Here is a 17,325-nt window from a genome sequence, read left to right as displayed (position 1 = left end):
CTGAATTAAACTAATAGAAATTAAGTTAAATTAATTCATAACTCATACATAACAAATTGAGTCTCCAGAAAAATAATCTTTGAGCCCATAAAGTTGACAGGTTTTGTGCCTTCCAGCCACCATCTTCTCCCTATTCATCTTGCTAACTAGTGTCTGACTTCCTGACCTATTAATACTTCTAAATTCTTACACATGGTTAATGCCTGACAGTCTCCTTTCTTTGTATCCCTCCTAGTTACTTAGCACAGTGCCTGACACAGAGTATATGCTTTTGTAGATTAAAAAATTAATATCTGAATATTTAATAAGACTTATTTATAATACCGTGAAGCAAAAAAAGGAAAATAAAAGACTAGAGAAACAGAGAGAGCTCACCCAGCATCACATGTGAAAAAAGAGAGAGGGAGGAGCCACAAAATTATATACTCACACAGAACAAACACAAATGTGAACAAGGGGAAAAGGATTCTTGGGAAGATAAAAGAATTCTGGGAGGTGGAGTCCAAAGTTACAAGATTTCTAATTATACATTTTGAAAGAGTTTATTGACATTCCTGATATTTTAGCAAAGCTTTAACATAATTTTTGATGTGCTAACAGGCACAAACTATCAATCAAATAAGAAACCATTAGATTAGGAACAGAATAGTGAATACGCTAATCATTTCCCTAATCACTTTCACACTCAGGAGGCAAACCATTCCAGTTTTGACCACTAGTACAAAGAAGATGGTGAAGGAGAACAGTACCCACCTGGGAAAGCTATATTTTTCCTGATATAAGAATTCAAAGTGTCCTTGAGCATACTCTACAGATTTTTTTCCCCAGATTATCTTTAGAATCTTAAATATTGCAATAATTTTGGTATCCATTGAGTGTATCCCCTTCACAAATAGGATGAGATTGTTATAGCTTCTTCTTCAAAACTATTTCTGGACCTAAGGATTCTCATCCTCTGGAAGTTCTTATAGTTTTGATGTCTGTCCCTAATGCTGGAATTTAAACCAATTTTTAAATGTCTTATCTCTGGTGGAGCTGTACTACATATAATCCATAGTTAATCGCTATTCTTCTCTATAAAAACCTGATTCTAGAGCAAGTTGTCTGTATAATCTGTTAAGATTCTGAAGCAGACAAAGTAATAATGGGTGATAGAAATGCCAGAGAAATATATGACTGCCTTAGGGTCAAAGATCCACCACAGTTTGTTTGTTTTTTAACCCTTACCTTCTGTCTTAGAGTGCATACTAAATATCATTTCCCAAAGCAGAAAAATGATAAGGGCTAGGCAATTAGTGGGGTTATGTGACTTGTCCAGGGGCACAATGCTAGGAAATGCCTGAGGTAAGATTTGAACCCAGAATCTCCAGTCCCTAGATCTAAGCATTCTATCCACTGTACTACCTAGTTGCCCCACCCACAGTTTTAATTAATCTTGGAATTTCCAAAAATCAACCATGTTCTTGAAGAATATGAGAATTTGAGAAGTCTTGGCAGACTAAGTTATTAAATTGTGCATAATCTTTGACAGAGTGATGCCACTACTGGGTTTATACCCCCAAAGAGATCAAAGAAAGATAGAAAGGGCCAATGTATACAAAAAATATTTGTAGTAACTTTTTTGTGATGGCAAAGAATTGGAAACTGAGGGTGTGCCCCATCCACTGGCGAATGATTGAACAAGTTATGATATGTAATTGTGCTCTGAGAAATGATGAAAGAGTTGGTTTTGGAAAAATCTGAAAAGTCTCATATGAGTTAATACAAAGTGAAATGAGCTGAACAAAGAGAATAATTTATACAAGAACAATGTTGTGAAGACAAACTTTGAAAAACCTAGGAACTTTGACCAACAAACATAACCACAAACCACAATTCCAGAAGCATCACAATGCAACAGGCTAATTAGATGGAAAGGTAATGGACTCAGAGTATCTTTCGAGGTATCTAGATCTAGACATATTTGGACATAGCCAATGCAGAAATTAATTTTGTTTGACTATACATATCTGTAGTAATTTTTTGTTCTTGTTTTCTCAATGTTGGGGGTGCAGGGAGTAGGGAAAGAGAATTTGGGCCTGAAAATTAAATAACATTCTATTTTGTAAAAAAGAAAAGTACTGACATCTAAATGGGAAAATGTCCATTTTATATAGCTTCTCTTCCTAATTGTACATAATTTTCCTTATTATAAAGCTTTTGGGTATTTGTTTCTTTGCTCTGAAAATTACCAAAAACTAAATGTAGGTACAGAAAGGAAAGAATCACCAGTACTCAAAACAGGACCAAGTACATTGATTTGTTTTTATTTTAAATTAGCTAATTAATTTTGAAAGGTTTAAGTGGTTTAAAAGATCAAAATGAATTGATTTTTGGAGATCCAGGATCTCAACAGCTGTACTTCTCTCTGTTAAAATTGGCTACCACTTCTTAATGGTATTTGTTATCTTCTACTGGACTCTGGCTGGCTCTTCAAGTCTGAAGTGTTCTTCAGTGTTCCTGGCAGACTAGAATTCTTATCACCCAGTTTCATTATCCCTAGGGGCATCTTAAATGTCAGAGGAAACCGTGACTAAATTGGACAAGCAATTATTTAGTTGTACAATGATTTCTAATGAATCAAGAAAGCAGATTTTTAAAAAAAACGTTAATGCCAGCTAATTTGTACCCAACCAGGTTTTATTGACTGAGTCAAAGGCTTTTAGAGGTACAAAAAACAAGCAGTTTTTTATTTGTTGCTATGAGAATGAAAAGAGAGCAACCTATGATGAACTCACTCTTTTTTGTCTGATTTTAAGTAACCCAGAACAGTATGTGATCTGCAAACCACATGATCCAAAAAATGCATTAGGGAAAAATAAGATTGTAGAAGTTATGTTAGAGCTCTGTTGAATACTTTTTCCCCCCCAAAATCATTCTGTTTACGATTTTTTTAAGATCTACTACCTAATTTTTGTTTCTTTCAAGGTATCTTTTTTATCCCAACTTTCATTGACCAAAGAAATCTATGCATACAGACCACCAAAGAGAACAGCTAAATTGTGTGAAATTTATCTTTAGACATAGCTCCTTGAGTCAGAAAGGCATCACTGACTACCACAGCACATGGTAACTCAATCGCTTATCATGAATGGGAGTTCCCAGTGGTACTCAGAGGTAGGAATGTATTTTTCTGACTTGCTCAGGATAGAATCTATGAGGATATGAAAGCTAGTTGCTCAAGTTCTACAATACAATAAACTAATCATTCCACTTCTTCCTTTTAAATTCATTATTTTAAAAAGTATTTTTAAAATATTGATAGGAAATACTTATATCATTTCCTTACATCACTTAAGACAAAAAACTCAGTCCATTTTGACATTCAGTGTATCATTGAACAATGTTTTCACCAGATACAGAATATTTTATGATTTTAAAATGTGTTGGAAAAACCCAATTTGAGCAAAGATTTTGAAGCTACCATTTTGTCCTACTGAGCAAATGCTTTAAATAAAATGAATAAACAGAAGATACCAAAGGATCCTAAATTGTTTCTGAACCTCAATTTAATTTAGTTCAGTTCCATTCTATTCAATAAGAATTTAAGTACCTACTATGTGATAGGCACTATGATAGTTCTTGTAATATAAATATAAAAGTGAAATAATCTGTCTCCAAGTAACTTAAATTATAAGTAAATACAAAGTATATATAATATAATTTTAGGGAAAAGGTGGCCTAGCACTATTATGAAAAGCATTTTGTTAGCAATAGAAGTACCAAATAGAATAGAAGTACCAAAAAGATGGCCTGGAACTCCAGCCCATCATTCAACAACTATGTGTAGTCCAACCCACAACCACCACCTTCCTGCTCCATTGTTACTTAAATATCCTTTCTAACTCCCCACTGATTCCTTCTCTAGCTCTGGGAACAGTAATAAAATCAACATATGTAATGGGACATATCAATATATTGTTGTTCTATAACTCCACTCACCACCTCTATGACTTTTCTTACTGAAACATTCCTTCCCAACTACCAACAACTTCCTTGTAGGTATTATCTTCCCTATTTGAATTTACATTCATCTTGAAGACAGAAAGTGTCTTGCTTTTTCATTTGTATATTTGTATACCTGGCACTTAATAATTTAATACTTAAGTACTAAATAAATGCTATTCAGTCATTCATTCACTCATGGATGTGTATGAGGGAACAGGAAGTAGGTAGGGGTCAAGGCAGGGAGTTTAAGCCTAGCCAACTATTGCCACAATTTTCATGATAGCAAAGATAATATTTATTTGATTATAAATCCCTGGGAAAGAGATAGAAAGAAGGGATGGGGAGGGACCAGCAAGGCTGGTCCAGTCTTTGTTCCTGCTTAATTTTCAAGATAGGGTTCAGTGGAATCACAGGCCCAGGCTGGTTATATAGGAGTGAGATATGTATGGGACACACACTATCAACCAGGATGGTATATCTTCTGTAGGACACATTGCAGTGGCGAACAACCTCCTAGTTATCTCTAGCACCAAGATAAGATGAGATCTCAGTCAGTAAACAGGTATTAAATGCCTCCTATGGGCTAGGCAAAGTGCTAAGTACAAAAAAGACAAAAGATCACTGTTGCCCTGGAGGAGATCACATTCTAACAGATCTAATACATGACTTGCAAAAACTTACCTATTCTAGGCTCATGTTTTCATCAAGAATATCATTGATGTATGTATGGATCATCATTATTTTGGTTCTAAGGCAGAAGAGTGGTAAGGGCTAGGCAATTGAGATTAAGTAATTTGCCCAGAGTCACACAGCTAAGAAGTGTCAGAGATCACATTTGAACCCAGAAAGATGAAAGCCTCAGTTATCCATCATTAAAGAGACATAAATTTTTATGTCAAGCACTTTGCTATATTTTTCATGTGAGAACTCTGTCCTGAGTTACATCTCTGGTTTTTTTTGTTGTTGTTGTTTGTTTGTTTGTTTGTTTTTATCCTTAGTTACTTAAACAAGAACAAGTATCTGAGCATCATTGATGAAGATGCTTTTTTGGGAGTATACAGCGGACCTACCCTGCTGTAAGTAAAAGAAAGGTAACCTGGTTCAAATGCTGAAGAGGTGGTCATTGATGAGGCATCTTCAGGTGAGGCATCTTTTTCGGATATATCCCATCCTGGAGTTCTAAGATTGAAAGTTTCAGAACTCCCCTGCTGTAGAGCCTGATGCTGTTGACTGGACCAAACCATGATAACCATGTGGAGTCAAGGAAAAGGAGAGGAATAAACATTAATTAAGCACTTAAGCTCTGTGCTAAGTACTTTACAAATATCATATTTGATCCTCACAACACCCCAGGGAGAGGGGTGCTATTATTATTCCCATTTAACAGCTGATGAAACTGAAACAGAGTTTAAGTGACTTGCCCAGAATGATGTAGATAATAAATATCTGAGGCCATATTTGAAATGAAGTCATCCTAATTCCAGGCCAGTGTTCTATCCCTTGTGCTGCCAACTACCTCTGCATCATTATCCATTGCTTTCATGAACTATAAGGCCCTGTGTTCAGGAATAAGAGTAAAAAGAAGTAAAACCTTATTCTTTGTTATTATAGAGATTACTTTTTAGCTGGGGATCTGGGATACATTCATAAAGATATAATATTTTGACCTTTGTGCTGTTAGCTAAATCCCGTGGTATAACTGGTCCTCTTTGAAAACGATGGATCAGCAACAAGTGAAATTTGATATCAGGATAGATTTAAAACTCACACTTACTTTTAAAAAATCAACTTCATAAATACTAGATGGGAGAGACAAATTTAGACAGCAGATTTTCTCTGCCTTGGCCACTGCTCCTGGCACTAGTCCTAACCCTTAATATTCCAGGCCCCCTGAGATTACGCCCTTGCCTGTAGCCAGAATAGGTCAAACAGAGGCTAACTGTATATTGTGGTATTTATTATTTAACCATTCTTTAAAAAATTTTTTTTAATTTAATTTAGAATATTTTTCTATGGGTACAAGATTCACATTCTTTCCCGCCCTACCTCAACCCCCTTCCCATAGCTGACGTGCAATTCCTCTAGATTTTACATGTGTCATTGATCACTACCCATTTCTATTCCATTGATGTTTGCACTAGGGTGATCATTTAGAGGCTACATCTTCACTCATGTCCCCATCGACCCATGTGATCAAGCAATTGTTTTTCTTCTGTGTTTCTACTCCCACAGTTCTTCCTCTGGATGTGGATAGTGTTCTTAAGTCCCTCAGAATTGTCCTGGATCATTGCATTGCCACTAATGGAGAAGTCCATTACATTCGATTGTACCACAGTGTATCATTCTCTGTGTATAATGGTCTCCTGGTTCTGCCCCTTTCACTCTGCGTCAATTCCTGGATGTCATCCCACTTCACATGGAATTCCTCCAGTTCATTGTTTCTTTGAGCACAATAGTATTCCATCACCATCAGATACCACAATTTGTTCAGCCATTCCCCAATTGATGGGCATCCCCTCGTTTTCCAATTTTTTTGCCACCACAAAGAGTGCAGCTATGAATATTCTTGTACATGCATTTTTCCTTATTATCTCTTTGGGGTACAAACCCAGCAGTGCTATGGCTGGATCAAAGGGCAGACAGTCATTTATCGCCCTTTGGGCATAGTTCCAAATTGCCCTCCAGAATGGTTGGATCAATTCACAACTCCACCAGCAATGCATTAATGTCCCAACTTTGCCACATCCCCTCCAGCATTCACTACTTTCCTTTGCTGTCATGTTAGCCAATCTGCTAGGTGTGAGGTGATACCTCAGAGTTGTTTTGCTAGTATTGATTTCTTTATCTGAAAATTGCCTATTCATGTCACTTGCCCATTTTTCAATTGGGGAATCTGATAAAGTTTTGAGTGTGTTCCTAACATCATTTTTCTTGTAAGCCTTGTGGCTTTTAATAACATGATTTTGATTAGAGCAATGATTTTTAGAATGCATCTGTTGAGTTACAGTGAACCATCTGTATAGAAAGACTCAGTCACCACCAGCAGGTTGGCCAGTAAACAATGGACTCCTTAGCAATTGCTACTCATAAAGCACATAAAGATACAAAGCTATCAGTCCTTTGTATCCTGCTTCAATTTCCACAGAGTAGAGTAAAAGAAAACACAGTTGCTAAGACCTAAGTAGTTCTTCACTGCTCTATAAATTTTAATTGTATTGTTGGTTCTCTAAATCTAGGATCAGACTAACAACCAGGTGATTCATCACTGAATGATCTGAACCACATATGTACATTTACATATATATGCATACATATGGTTCAGGTCAAATATATGGCATGTGTGCACATTTATACATGGGTGCAGATACACATGCAGTAGAACCTCATATTATACAATCAATACATTTCAAAACTTGTTACATAAATTGAAAATCACTCATAATAGTGAACTCCATTATTGAATAAGTGTTTCTTATATAAACATACCCAGGTACTTTGTGATATTCCTTAGGCTTATCAGAGCTATCAGCATCACTACTCTGTACTTTGGGGCCATAATTTTTTTTTTAAACCCTTACCTTCCATCTTGCAGTTAATACTGTGTATTGGCTCCAAGGCAGAAGAGTGGTAAGGGCTAGGCAATGGGGGTCAAGTGACTTGCCCAGGGTCACACAGCTGGGAAGTATCTGAGGCTAGATTTGAACTAGGTCTGATTCTCAATCCACTGAGCCATCCAGCTGCCCCCTGGGGCCATTTTTTTAAAAAGATAATTACAAAAATATTTTTCCATGGTTTGGGGCCATTATTAATAACTAAATAGAATTAATGAAACAAAGAGAAGCTCTGCTCTGATGTAGACATGACTTGTTACAAGTGAGAACTCTGGGCAAAGATTGATGTGAAAATTAATGTTTGATGCAAAATAAAGTAATGGCTCACACTAATATTTCTTAGAACTAGAATGAGTATGATTGGGTGAACTGCTGTAAGACTTTATGCCACTTTAGGAAAATGGCTCAGATTTAGGACATAAATTTTTTTTATTTTAACATATTTTCTGCCCTTATTTTTTTTTAGTTGCTAATCACATATACCCAAATTCACATGTTAAATTCATGTAAAATGAGGTCCTACTGTCTCACTATAAATAAATAAAACCAGAAGTCATAAAGAAATTACACCTAAATAGAAAGATGATTCATAGTTTATCTTCAGAGAGATGAATAAGGCAGTTGGCAAAATTGAGTTATTCATTTGCTTAAAAGGCAATAAAAACAGCATAATCCAGTGGAGAATACACACTGATTTTGCAGTGTGAGGAATTGGGCTTTAATTCTAACTATGCTATTTGTGAACTCTGACTTTGGGCAAGTCAGTTAGCCCCTGTGGGCCTCAATTTCTTCATCTGTAACAGGAAGGAATTGGACCAGATGATCTGTAAGGTCCCTTCCAGCACTAAATTGATAATGCTGTTTTGATAATTCCTGTAAGAACAAATGATGTTGACAAAAGTAAACTGTGAATTGTCTGACCAAGACAATGAAGTTCTGGCCAAGAAATGAAAGATTAGAGGCATGAATGGTTACTGAAGGAAGGCAATAAGTTTAGAAGAAACTGGAGTACATGGGAAGTGGACAAATGATGAAGATGATGATGATGAGCGGGAATGGGATTTAACTTTCTAGACAATACCTTATAGTATAGGAATAGCTTGTATTTATTGGGTTGTTTGTTTTTGGTCTGGATATATGATTTAACTAATATATATGATGCTCCATGGTAGAAAACGCCATCTATCAAAGTAAATTGGGAATACTCTGTAGCTTATATAGTCTTAGAAGTCAGCCTGGGGTACTGTGATTTTTATTAATTTTATCAATACAACACAGTCACTCTGTATCAAAGCAGGATTTGAACCCAGAATCTTTATGGCTGAGGCCAGCTCTCTCCCTACTACATTATGCCATCTTTCCATGAATGACTTTTGGATAAGCATGTAGTGCATCTGTAACATTTGCAGCTCATAAGGTCATAAATTTCAAGAGAGAATGGATCTTAGAGGTCAACTAAGACCAACATCATTTTATAGATAAGAAATTGAGGTTCTAAAAGGGTCATTGGCCTGCCTTAAGTCACACAAGTGGTAGGCAACAGAGTCAGGATCTGAATCCAGTTTATCTGACTCCAAATCCAAATTTAGCTTTCCTTTTGCAGGCCAAGAAGAGTATATCTGCCTAGAGACTTATGGATCTTATTGAGAGAATTTTACAAAGAAAATGGAGAGTAATGGAGTGAATTGCTCATGTAAAACTGATAAAGCTTTATTTTTGTTTTTTTCTGAAACTCCTATACTATGCCACTAAATTCTAATACCATTGAGCAGAGGTATTTTGGTCCCATGAACTCCTTTCAGCAACAATAACATGTATTGTGAACCCCCAGGGTAATCTAATATGCTACTTATAATAGTTGGTAGTTATTTATTGCTTAAGGTACTATAAAAAATTTAATATGAATCATTTGATAGAAACTCTCAAGAAGTACACAAACTATTCAATGAGAACCACTATCACAGATCACAGGTATGACACAGGGAAGAGTGTAGTAGAAGTGCCCAGTAAGTCATATAACACTACCTTGGAAGAGGGGTAGATATGATGCTTATGAAATAATTTCAGGTACTGGTAATAAACTGCAAAAAGGTTAATATGGTCTCATAGTCATAATTGACTCTTGGAATACATCCATGGAAGGGTTTACCCTGTTTAAAAGAAATAGATTAGATAAAATAGACATTGGAGTAACATTATTCATCCAAAAGATCAGCTGTGTGGGAATTCAACTGAAGTAGGTCAAACAGGGTGGAGAGGGAGGGAGGGTGAAATTTTCACTTAAACTTAAAAAAAAATGAAAGTTAAAATTTTTTTCCATGTAATGAAGGAACAAAATAAAATATTAAGAAATAAAAACAAAGTGGGGCAAACATAGTATAGATCATTTAGATAGGGATTAATCCAAGAAGAAATGGAATTGATATCATAATCAGAACAGAACAATAACTTACTAGTTCCTGATGTGTAATGCAAAGTTTGTAATAATGCCTAGCCCATAATAAGCACTGAATAAATATTTGTTGATTAACAGATATAGAAGTTGCATATAGTGGTTATGGATATGTGGGACAGGTTGTGGACAGTGGACCCCACCACTGAAAGAAGTTCACAAACACAGAGCTAAGAAGCCAAAGTAGAAGACAACAGTTTATTCTTTTGTGAAAGGGACATTGCCCAGCTTTAGATGCCTAAGGAATGTCAAAGTATTGAGTTCGAAGATTCAATTTATAGGGTGTCCCAATCAAAGAAACTCCTCCCCCTTCCCACCTCCCATTTTTCCTTCCAGTCAGATGTGTCATCTTTGATATCTTTAAAAGGGCAGTTAATTAATGGGTTGTAGATTACTTAAAAATATAAGTAAATTAAGTGAGTTAGACATCTAGTTAAAAGATGAGTGAACCCTGGGTTGTAGATTACCAGATTTGATGGATTGTGAGCTACTCCAACCCTCAAGGCCTTTGAAATGTTTTTAGGGGGAGGGGGTTCTAAATGGAAGGGAAAGTACTTTTTTTTTTTTAACATTTTATTTGGTCATTTTCAATCGAAAGTACTAACTTCTATCTAGGTTCTTAGCACTTATGAGAAAGACACCAATTTTATCCCATTCGTGGAGTACTTCAATTATCTGCTAGAGGTCTCTGCTAAACAATAGAAAACCTAAAATTTTTGAAATGTCTCCAGATATCATCTTTCAGGAAATGGAAGACAAAAGGATGGAAGGGAAAACATTTTATTCTTGCCTTGATTCTGACTATTAAAGAGAAATTTGTTGGCAAAGTGAAAATAATGGGAATCTTCAAAAGAATTGATTATATTATCTTAAAGATCAAAGAATGGTAGATTTGGAGTCAGAGGGCCAAATTTCTGCCATTTTTTTACCTAAATGAATTTGGTCAAGTTACTTAGCAAGCCTAGTACGGTGGATGGATGGATGGATGGATGGATGGATGGATGGATGGATAGATAGATAGATAGATAGATAGATAGATAGATAGATAGATAGATAGATAGATAGATAGCAAGCAGACAGATAATTTACTAAGCATTTACTATGTAACAGGTACATTGTAAATTAGGATCTCTCTCAAAAAGCATTAAGATTAAAGAGTACTGGGAAATTGCAGATGAGATATTTAGATGGGACTTGAAGGAAGTCAGGGAAGTTGGGAGGTAAAGATGAAGAGGGAGAGTGTTCCAAGGATAGGGACAACCAAGTGGAAATGTTTAGATTTGGGAGAGTGAGGAATAGCAAAAAGGTCAGTTGCTAGATCATAGAATACACTGAGGGGAGTAAGGTGTGAGAAGGATAGGTAAGAGGGGACTAGGTTATGAAGGGCTTTAAAAAGTGAAAAGGAAATTCTATGTAAAGGGTCAAAAGTAAGCATATTTCTACAGTGAAAATTATGTGACTTGCACAGGGATGAGCAGATCAATATGTCTTTATCCTCTACTAGCCCTCTATTGGAATCGTATGCTCCAACAAAAATTTTTTTACTCATTATCTCAGAAAATGTTTTTGCCACATCTTTTATCCCACTTGCAAGACCTTTCTCTTTAGGTATATTAATCCTCTTCCAATGAGCTTGGATCTCCTTTCTGTTTTGCCTTCCCAACCTGAAATGATTTCTCTATTCTATGACTTCCTGTAGCAACTACTTTAAGCCTCAATTTCCCCAACTATAAAATGATGGAGTTGAATGAGATGATCTCTGAGGATTTATCCACCCCTGATATTAGATGCTTCTGTAGCTGAATTTTTTTTTTTAGTACTCATTAGGGAACACATGTAGTTTCTTGTGACATCTTGCTCTTTATTTTTTTAGTCATTTAATTTGGGGCGAGGCTATAATTTAAATCTTTGTTATTATTTTTTACATATTCTAAAATTGTCATCTGATTCCTCATTGTGACATGGAGGTGATTATGGGTTCTTAAAGTTGTATTCATTGAGTTCCAACTCTGGCAGGGCCTTATCAAGGAAATATTTCAAATACAGGCCTGATGAGGAAATATATATGTCCATTAGTGAAGAAGCTGTTAACTAAGGAACTCCCTAAATTTAAAGAAGCCTGTAATTTAGTTGGTGATGAATTTGCTACCCTCAGCAATTCCTACAGGCAAAGATACAGAAGTAGTTGTGATCTTTGTGGCTGAAGGATATATGTATACTAATTAAATTTTGAAATTACAGAATCCTTAAGTACATTTTCATACTTTTTAGTAAATTTGCACAAGTTTATATCTTGTCTCCCAAATGAGGACATAAGGTGCTTGAGGGTATGGACCATATTTTATAATTCTTTATATCAACCTCAGCATCTAACCCAATGCCTTGTACATGGAAAGAGCTAAAAAAATATTTTTTTATTTGAAATGGACTTAAAACAGCTATATGAGAAATGGTTGTCTTCTGTGGTTTAAATCCCACTGTATAAAACCTCAAATTCCTTCTAAGGGAAATGGGAAGTGGGAAATTGTGTTTTACTCTTTATTTTTTAGTAAACAGAATAGAATATCACAGTCATTTAGAAAAGTAAACAAAAATAGCTAAATTTTCACATTTGATTTAAAACATTTTTTAAGGTCATTTCTGGAAAACAGAGCCTAATTTAAAGCAGATGCCAGTGCTAGAGCAGAGATATCTGTAGTCTAATTTTATTTATGAAAACACAGCCTCTAATTTGACTTGGGAGTTTGATGCCATTTTTTCCCACTACATGTTGCCTTGTACTTTTAAAAGTCCCATTAACTAGTTTTATACTCAGTTTTCAAGAAACTGAAGTATTTGGTGCTTGCAACAAAAGAATATTGAAATGAGCTTTTTATAATAACACCTACTCATCTTTATCTAGAAAGTCATTGTCACATTTTTATTACATTCTTACGTATCTCATTTGATCTTCACCAGAGGTATTACCATCCCCTTCTCACAGATGAAGAAACCGAGGGTTAACAAGGTTAAATGACTTGATCATGTCTGCATGACTAGTAAGATCAATGACTTAAACCCATGATTTTTGACTCAGAGCTCTGTTTTTTTCCACCTTATTTTGCTGCCTTTGTAATACTGTAATTCTGAATATCCCAGGATCTGGACCTAACTTGACAAATAGTAATGTTACTATCTAGGCAGCAAGGTGGAACAGTGGATAGAGCACCAGTCCTGGAGTCAGAAAGACTTGAGTTAAAATCTAGCCTTAGACACTTTCTAGATGTGTGGTCCTGGGCAAGTCACTTGTCCTTGTTTACCTCAGTTCTTCATCTGTAAAATGAGCTGGAGAAGAAAATGGCAAATTACTCTGATATCTTTGCCAAGAAAACCCCAAAAGGGATTACAAAAAAGTCAGATATGACTAAACAACAACAAATGTTGCTGTTTTCAGAATCATATCCTTCCCTTTTCTTTTAGAGATACATAATTGTATTTCATTTCCACTTATTATCATATAAGGACTTAGTCATTTGAAAATTCTAGAGTCAAAGTATTGTCTTCTCAGATAAGTGAAAATGCTTTTTATTCTATTCTTTTCACTCTTCCCATGTTCAACATAAAGTCTCATTTTAAAAATTTATGATAATAAAATCCTTCAATTTCCTAGTACATATGGAAATAGCTATGCATATTAGGCTACTAGGCAGTGCCATGGAATAAGACCTGAGTTCAAATTTGACTTCAGATACTTACTAACTGTGGGACTTTGTCAAGTCACTTACCTTATGTCTGCCTCACTTTCCTTATCTGTAAAATGGAACAAAAATGATACCTTCCTCTCAAGATTGTTGTGAGATGAAAACAATGCTTTGCAAACCTTAAAGCACCATATAAATCCAAATTATTATTATTATTTGGGAAACAGATTCTATTAAGAACCAATACTTAGTATTGATTCTAAGATGGAAAATAAAGGAGAAAGAAAGAAGGAAAGAAAGGAAATTAGCTCCCCCAATCTATGTTATTTCCCCTCCTTAGATTAAAAAAAAAATACACATTTGAACAGTCATTTTTTTTAGGGAAAAGGACCCACTTTGTCATAATGCACAGATGCAACTCTCATTGGGGAATTTCACTCCTCATGGGAAGCTGGAGAAAAAAAGGATATTTGCAGAGGGGAAGCAGGTAACATCTCTTAAAGGGTAAAATATTCTTCTTCCTCTACTTAGGACAAGTACTAACTATATAAATAACTTTTGTTGTTTGTTGTTATTCAGTTGTTTTTCAGTCATGTTTAACTCTTTGTGACCCCTGTGAATTTTCTTGGCAAAGATAATAGAGTGGTTTGCCATTTCCTTCTCCAGCTCATTTGACAAATGGGGTTAAGTGATTTGCCTGACGTCATGTAACTAATAAGTGTCTGAGGCCAGATTTGAACTCAGGAAGAGATGTCTTCTTGACTCCAGCCACAGCACTTTATCCACTGAGCCTTCTAGCTACTCCAATAGAAATAACTAGAGTAACTAATAATACAAGTGGGTTCAAACAAGACCATGCAGCTAGTAGGCACCAAATAAATGTTGAAATTGAATTGAGCATCTTCTTCTCTAGCTCAATATCCCTATTGTGTTTATCCTCATTTTACCTAGTCTTTTAAAGCAAAGACCACACACAAAGGGAAAAGAAACCCCAAACCAAAAATTCAATCAACAGAGTGCTCTTCTAATTTGATTTAATATAATTCAATTTATTGTTGCTTTTCTATGCACACCAAACTGAGTACACTAAGCAGCTGTGTTGGGAAGGGAAAGAATGGCAGAAATCCCTGCTGGAATAACACACAATGCAAATTTGGTTGCCCAACTACACAGTTCACCAACCATAAAACACTGCGAAGTATGAAACAAACAAAATCTTATTCCGTGCCAGTCTCTGACACTGAGCTCGGTATGTGCCGAGAGAATAGTGTTGCTCAGAATGTAACTAGGTATTTCAACCCCCCCCAAAAGCCTAAAACCACCCTTCTTCTCTCTCTCTCTCTCTCTCTCTCTCTCTCTCTCTCTCTCTCTCACTCAAACACACACTCGCACACACACACACACACACACACACACACACACACACACACACACACATACCTGTCAGACCTCCACAGTCAATACAAAGTGAAAGATTGAGACAAACTCAGAGATTAATTGCAAAACAAAAGCAGCTAGCTGGCTTAGTGAATAGAGCACAAGGCTTGGAGTCAGGAAGATCCATCTTCCTTAGTTCAAATCTGGCCTCAGACACTTACTAGCTGTGTAATCTTGTCTGCCTCAATTTATTCCTCTGTCAAATGAGCTGGAGAAGAAACAGCAAACCACTGAGTCTCTTTGCCAAGAAAAACCCAAATAGAATGAGTTGGGCACAAAGGAGGGAAGGAAGGAAGGGAGGGAAGGAAGGAAGGGAGGGAGGGAGGGAAGGGAGGGAGGGAAGGAAGGGAGGGAAGGAAGGAAGGAAGGAAGGAAGGAAGGAAGGAAGGAAGGAAGGAAGGAAGGAAGGAAGGAAGGAAGGAAGGAAGGAAGGAAGGAAGGAAGGAAGGAAGGAAGGAAGGAAGGAAGGAAGGAAGGAAGGAAGGAAGGAAGGGAGGGAGGGAGGGAGGGAGGGAGGGAGGGAGGGAGGGAGGGAGGGTAGAAAGAAAGAAAGAAAGAAAGAAAGAAAGAAAGAAAGAAAGAAAGAAAGAAAGAAAGAAAGAAAGAGTCATAATACTTGGACTGCATATTTCAAATATGGGTTTTCTTGTCTATATGGCAATGAAAGCAACCAGTGAATAAATGATGAGCCAAAGTAAGGGAAAATGAACTCCTTAGACTGCAATGATATAAGACCTGGAATACTGATAAATGTAATGTTTGCCATTATAAACAATTGAATAATCTTTTAGAATATTAGAATTGAATAATTATAAGATGTTATTTTGACAAATTAATATCCATTGGCTAAATGGTCACTTAATAATAACTTCATATTATGCTTCAAGACTTTTTTCTTGGCAAAGATACTGAAGTGGTTTGCCATTTTCTTCTCTAGCTTATTTTACAGATGAGGAAACTGAGGCAAACAGCATGTGTAATTTGTTTATAGTAATCTGATAATATGCTGTACAGTCCATCTGTCTGATATACAGATGAGGCAAAAAAGGTCACACAGCTAGTAAGTATCTGAGATCAGATTTGAACTTCAGTCTTCCCAACTTCAGGCTGGACACTCTATCCAGTGTACCACTTAGCTGCCCCTCTGAGGCTCTCAAATAGGTTTCCCTTCCTGATATATGGTATTACACTCTGCCATTCTTTTTGCACATAGATACACCTCCCAGAGGCAGGGGCTGGAGGTGAGGAGTTGCTTGGAACAAAGGATGGGAAGCAATAGGTCTGGGAGCAAGCAAGATGAACCCTACTAGGTGGGTAGAAGATTCATAAAGTTTAGATCAAGAGAGACATCAGACTCTTTATTTTATAGCTAAGGAAACTGAGACCCAAGGAGATTAGGAGGACTTGATAAATGTCACATGGGTAGTTCACATTAAACAGACTACATTTCTAGATATAAAGTGAATTAACATATATAAAGCCTTTTGTAAGCTTTGAAGCACTATATAAATTATAGCTGGTATATTTGTCATTGTTGTTATTTCTATGGTACTTTAACATTCAGAAAGTACTTGGAAAATATCAAAATAATCCTATGATCTAAATAATACAAGCATTATTATCCTCATTCCGCAAGTAAGGAAAACAAGACCTAGAGAAATGAAGTAATTTGCCCAAGGTCACATGGCTAGTAAAAATTAAAGACAAGATGAAAACATAGTCCCCTCTCTCTAAGCTCAGTGGTATTCTCAGTCCAGTCATTTTTCAGTTGGGTCCAACTCTTCATTTGGGGATTTCTTGGCAAAGATATTGAAGTGGTTTTCCATTTCCTTCTTCAGCTCATTTGACAGATGAGGAAACTAAGGCAAATAGAACTAAATGACTTGACCAGGCTTACATAGCTAGTAAGTATCTGTGCCATATTTTTACTCAGGAAGAGGAGTCTTCCTGTCCCCAGGACTGGCTCTCTACCCACTTGTGCCATCTGGCTATCCCAGGTATTCCTGGCACACCTTTAATCTGATTATTTTTATGTTGTTTTCCCCATTTGAATTTAAGTTTCTTGAAGGCAGAGTTTGGTTTTGCCTTTGTTTGTATTCCAACTGTTTAGTATAATGCCCAGAATACAGTAAGCAAATAACAAATATTTGCTTGATTG

General features: G+C 36.1%; 1 protein-coding gene across 2 annotated transcripts in view; it reads left to right on the top strand.

The window, feature by feature from the left end:
• Positions 1 to 17,325, top strand: part of TSHR (thyroid stimulating hormone receptor) — a 161,822-nt gene that overhangs the window by 130,019 nt on the left and 14,478 nt on the right. For both annotated transcript variants that reach the window (XM_007472702.3, XM_056810608.1), the window contains one exon: positions 4,986 to 5,063. In XM_007472702.3, the coding sequence (XP_007472764.1) occupies positions 4,986 to 5,063 (78 nt within the window). The remainder of the gene's footprint in view (positions 1 to 4,985; positions 5,064 to 17,325) is intronic.

The sequence above is a fragment of the Monodelphis domestica genome, chromosome 1 (assembly GCF_027887165.1).
Source record: "Monodelphis domestica isolate mMonDom1 chromosome 1, mMonDom1.pri, whole genome shotgun sequence".
NCBI classification, from domain to species: Eukaryota; Metazoa; Chordata; class Mammalia; order Didelphimorphia; family Didelphidae; genus Monodelphis; species Monodelphis domestica.
The sequence above is the reverse complement of the archived record's forward strand: the minus strand, read 5'-3'. Positions and strand labels throughout refer to the sequence as shown.